The 2,886-nt window shown below is 35.8% G+C and overlaps 1 protein-coding gene across 1 annotated transcript; it reads left to right on the top strand.

Moving 5' to 3' along the window:
* The first annotated feature begins 1,579 nt into the window (after positions 1-1,579).
* On the top strand, positions 1,580-2,533 carry LOC134585466 (odorant receptor 131-2-like). The gene has a single exon (XM_063440886.1). It carries the CDS (start codon positions 1,580-1,582, stop codon positions 2,531-2,533), a length of 954 nt encoding a protein of 317 aa, XP_063296956.1.
* The last annotated feature ends 353 nt before the right edge of the window (positions 2,534-2,886 follow it).

Here is a 2,886-nt window from a genome sequence, read left to right as displayed (position 1 = left end):
CCATACGGTCTAAAAGGCAACCTAGGTCACTCAAACCAATCTGTCAAATTTCTATGCAGAAAATAAAATAATGGACAAGTCGTATATTTGACCCTGTAACTTTCCAAAACCCCATAAAACCTATACATGGGGGGTACTGTTTTACTCGTGAGACATTTCTGAATACAAATATGTATGTTTTATTGCAGGAAAACCGAATAGTATTCTGACATTAACAGTTAAATTGCCATGCTGAAATTGAAAAATAACAAGATTTCATAATTTTTTCAAGTTTTTTAGATTTTATTCATATAAAATGGAGTTCCATACATGAATGTTTGATATTAAATGAAAGCCCTGTTTCCCCTGAACAAAATGATATATAATAAGTGTGGGTGCACTTAGTATGAAAGAGGTAAATTATTGTTGAACAGACATATAGTAAAATTCTGTGGTTTGTTTACATTTTTTTTTGGATCACAACTTGTACATTTGGCTGCGGTCTTAAGGGGTTAATAAAAATGGCCAGTTCTCTTACTGATCAGTATTTTTAAGAGCCCCAAAGGTACAATGTAAAAAGAGTGTTGGCATTTGAGCATTATGCACACATGAAGTGAATACAGTTAAATCATATATTTCTAAAATAAAAGATATTTAAAACTGCTGTAGCAAACTTTATTAATCTCTGGACTGCTAATGTAATGCCAAAAGCAACATGGTAGAGTACATTCACTCCTCACTTTACCTGGTTGTAGGAAGTATATGGCCCAATGAAACTTCCTGTACTGTTTGAATGCAAGGGATGAAGCGTTATATCAGTGACTAGTGGCTTCTGGTAGAGAAATTAACTCCTCTACAGGCTGACAATCATAACAAGAGTATAAATAAGGGTGAGTTTTACCTATTGATTACGTAGGTACAAATTCATACAGAACAAATGGACAGAAGCTTTGCTGGTCTCCATCTTTTGGGGATAGAATGTTTGGAGACCACCTGACCCTTGTATAAACTGGACCAGGAGGCTGAGCATTTAGTCCTTTCATATGTGGGTTAGGCAGCTTCAGACCCCAACCTACCATATAGCTACTACCTACTGTCCTAGTATGGGAGAATAGGAGGAAGGGGTAGGTATAATGACTAGACCCCTACACGGTTATAATTACTCTGTAAATAACATTAACATGGTTATTTACAAAAGTGAGGATTCAAAGTGAGTTTCAAATATATACTCCAAAATGGCTGAATTGGAAAACAACTAATGCTTCCAGTTTGGGTACTTTTGCTTAGAATTCACGTTCACGTATAAGATATGCTCTGTACATACTGTTGGAGACGATGTAGGCTCTGTAAAGAATTTCTGTCAAATTTCTAAACCTGTTCAGTAGAACTTGGTTTGTACTTATAATATTAATTAATAATATTACTTTATTTTTGTATCTTGAATCTTCCTAAACCTGTTCAGTAGAGCTTGGTTTGTACTAATAATATTAATATGACTTTATTTTTGTATCTTGAATCATCTTGCTCTAATTTCATACCTTTCTTGCTCTTGCATCCTAGTTTGAGAAGACCAGAAGCAATCTGTGCTCTTGTTTCCAGAATGGTGAATTCTACAATGCTGTTCTCCAATATGACTCAGCTATCCCCTATTAGCTCTAATCTTGTAGACGATTTGTTCTATGTTTGGTTTGGACTTTTCATATTGACACTACTTTGCTTTATCTTCTTCCTTTACTTCTTCACAGAGATACTGAATGTCTACTTCACCACGCCTCATGTTCGTGAAATATCTCGCTACGTGCTATTTGCCCATATGCTCATTAATGACTTATTGTACATGATTGCTGGACTTCTACTTTGTCTGTGTGCATTTTTCAAAATTACCATGCCTCTGTCCATCTGTTATTTCCTCCTTGCGTTTTCGGCATCAACATTTCGCATCACTCCGTACAATTTGGCAGCCATGGCTCTGGAACGCTACATAGCGATTTGTTTTCCATTAAGACATATAACATTTTGCACAGCACAGAGATCATACACTGTGATTGCAATCATATGGTTGATGGGGATAATGCCTAATGTAGCTGATATATTTGTCCTGAGCTCCTCAGTGGAAAGCATGTTCTTCTCACTGTGCGTGATCTGCAGGCAGGATTTGGTCAAGGTGAACTCGCTACAGACCACAGTACAAACGCTGAGCTTTATATTTACCTTGTCGATGGTGGGACTGACCATTCTCTATACTTACGTCAAGGTCATGTTGGTCGCTCGGAAAATTGGATCAGGAAGTTCTTCTGCCTCCAAAGCTGGAAAAACTGTCATGCTTCATGCATTCCAGCTACTATTATGTATGGTCTCCTTAACTCACTCAGTTATAGAGTCAAAAGTTAACACTCATGTTGCCATAATAAGACTAATGAATTTCTTAATTTTCATGTGCCTTCCCAGGTTCCTAAGCCCATTAATTTATGGTATAAAGGATGAAGTATTTAGCAAATGCATCAGAAAAATGTATGCTTTACTTTGTAAACCCCATTTGGCAAACTTAAAATAAATGACCCTTTTTTTGTTATTTTATGACACTATCATTAAAATACATTCAATCAGATCATTTGAAATTTTTGATGCATCACTATGTGGATTGCTGACATAGCTTCCAAATATCATAAATCTAATCAGAGAAATCAGAATCTAGCCAGCATAAAGCATATTTCTAAAGTAAAGAGTCCTGATGCCAAACCAACATGATATATTTTAATGCAAATTAGTTCTACTAATGTTTATATTTTTAAATAGTTATATGAGTTATGTGCACAGGTAGGATGAGAATATAATCCGTAGCTTTGCCAAGTCCACATATGAAATATTGATGGAGCAAATTGTTAGCACACGGCATTTGCCGTTACT

This window comes from Pelobates fuscus, chromosome 1 (genome assembly GCF_036172605.1).
Source record: "Pelobates fuscus isolate aPelFus1 chromosome 1, aPelFus1.pri, whole genome shotgun sequence".
NCBI classification, from domain to species: domain Eukaryota; kingdom Metazoa; phylum Chordata; class Amphibia; order Anura; family Pelobatidae; genus Pelobates; species Pelobates fuscus.
Note: the sequence above shows the minus strand (reverse complement) of the source record. Positions and strands in the feature narration are given on the sequence as shown.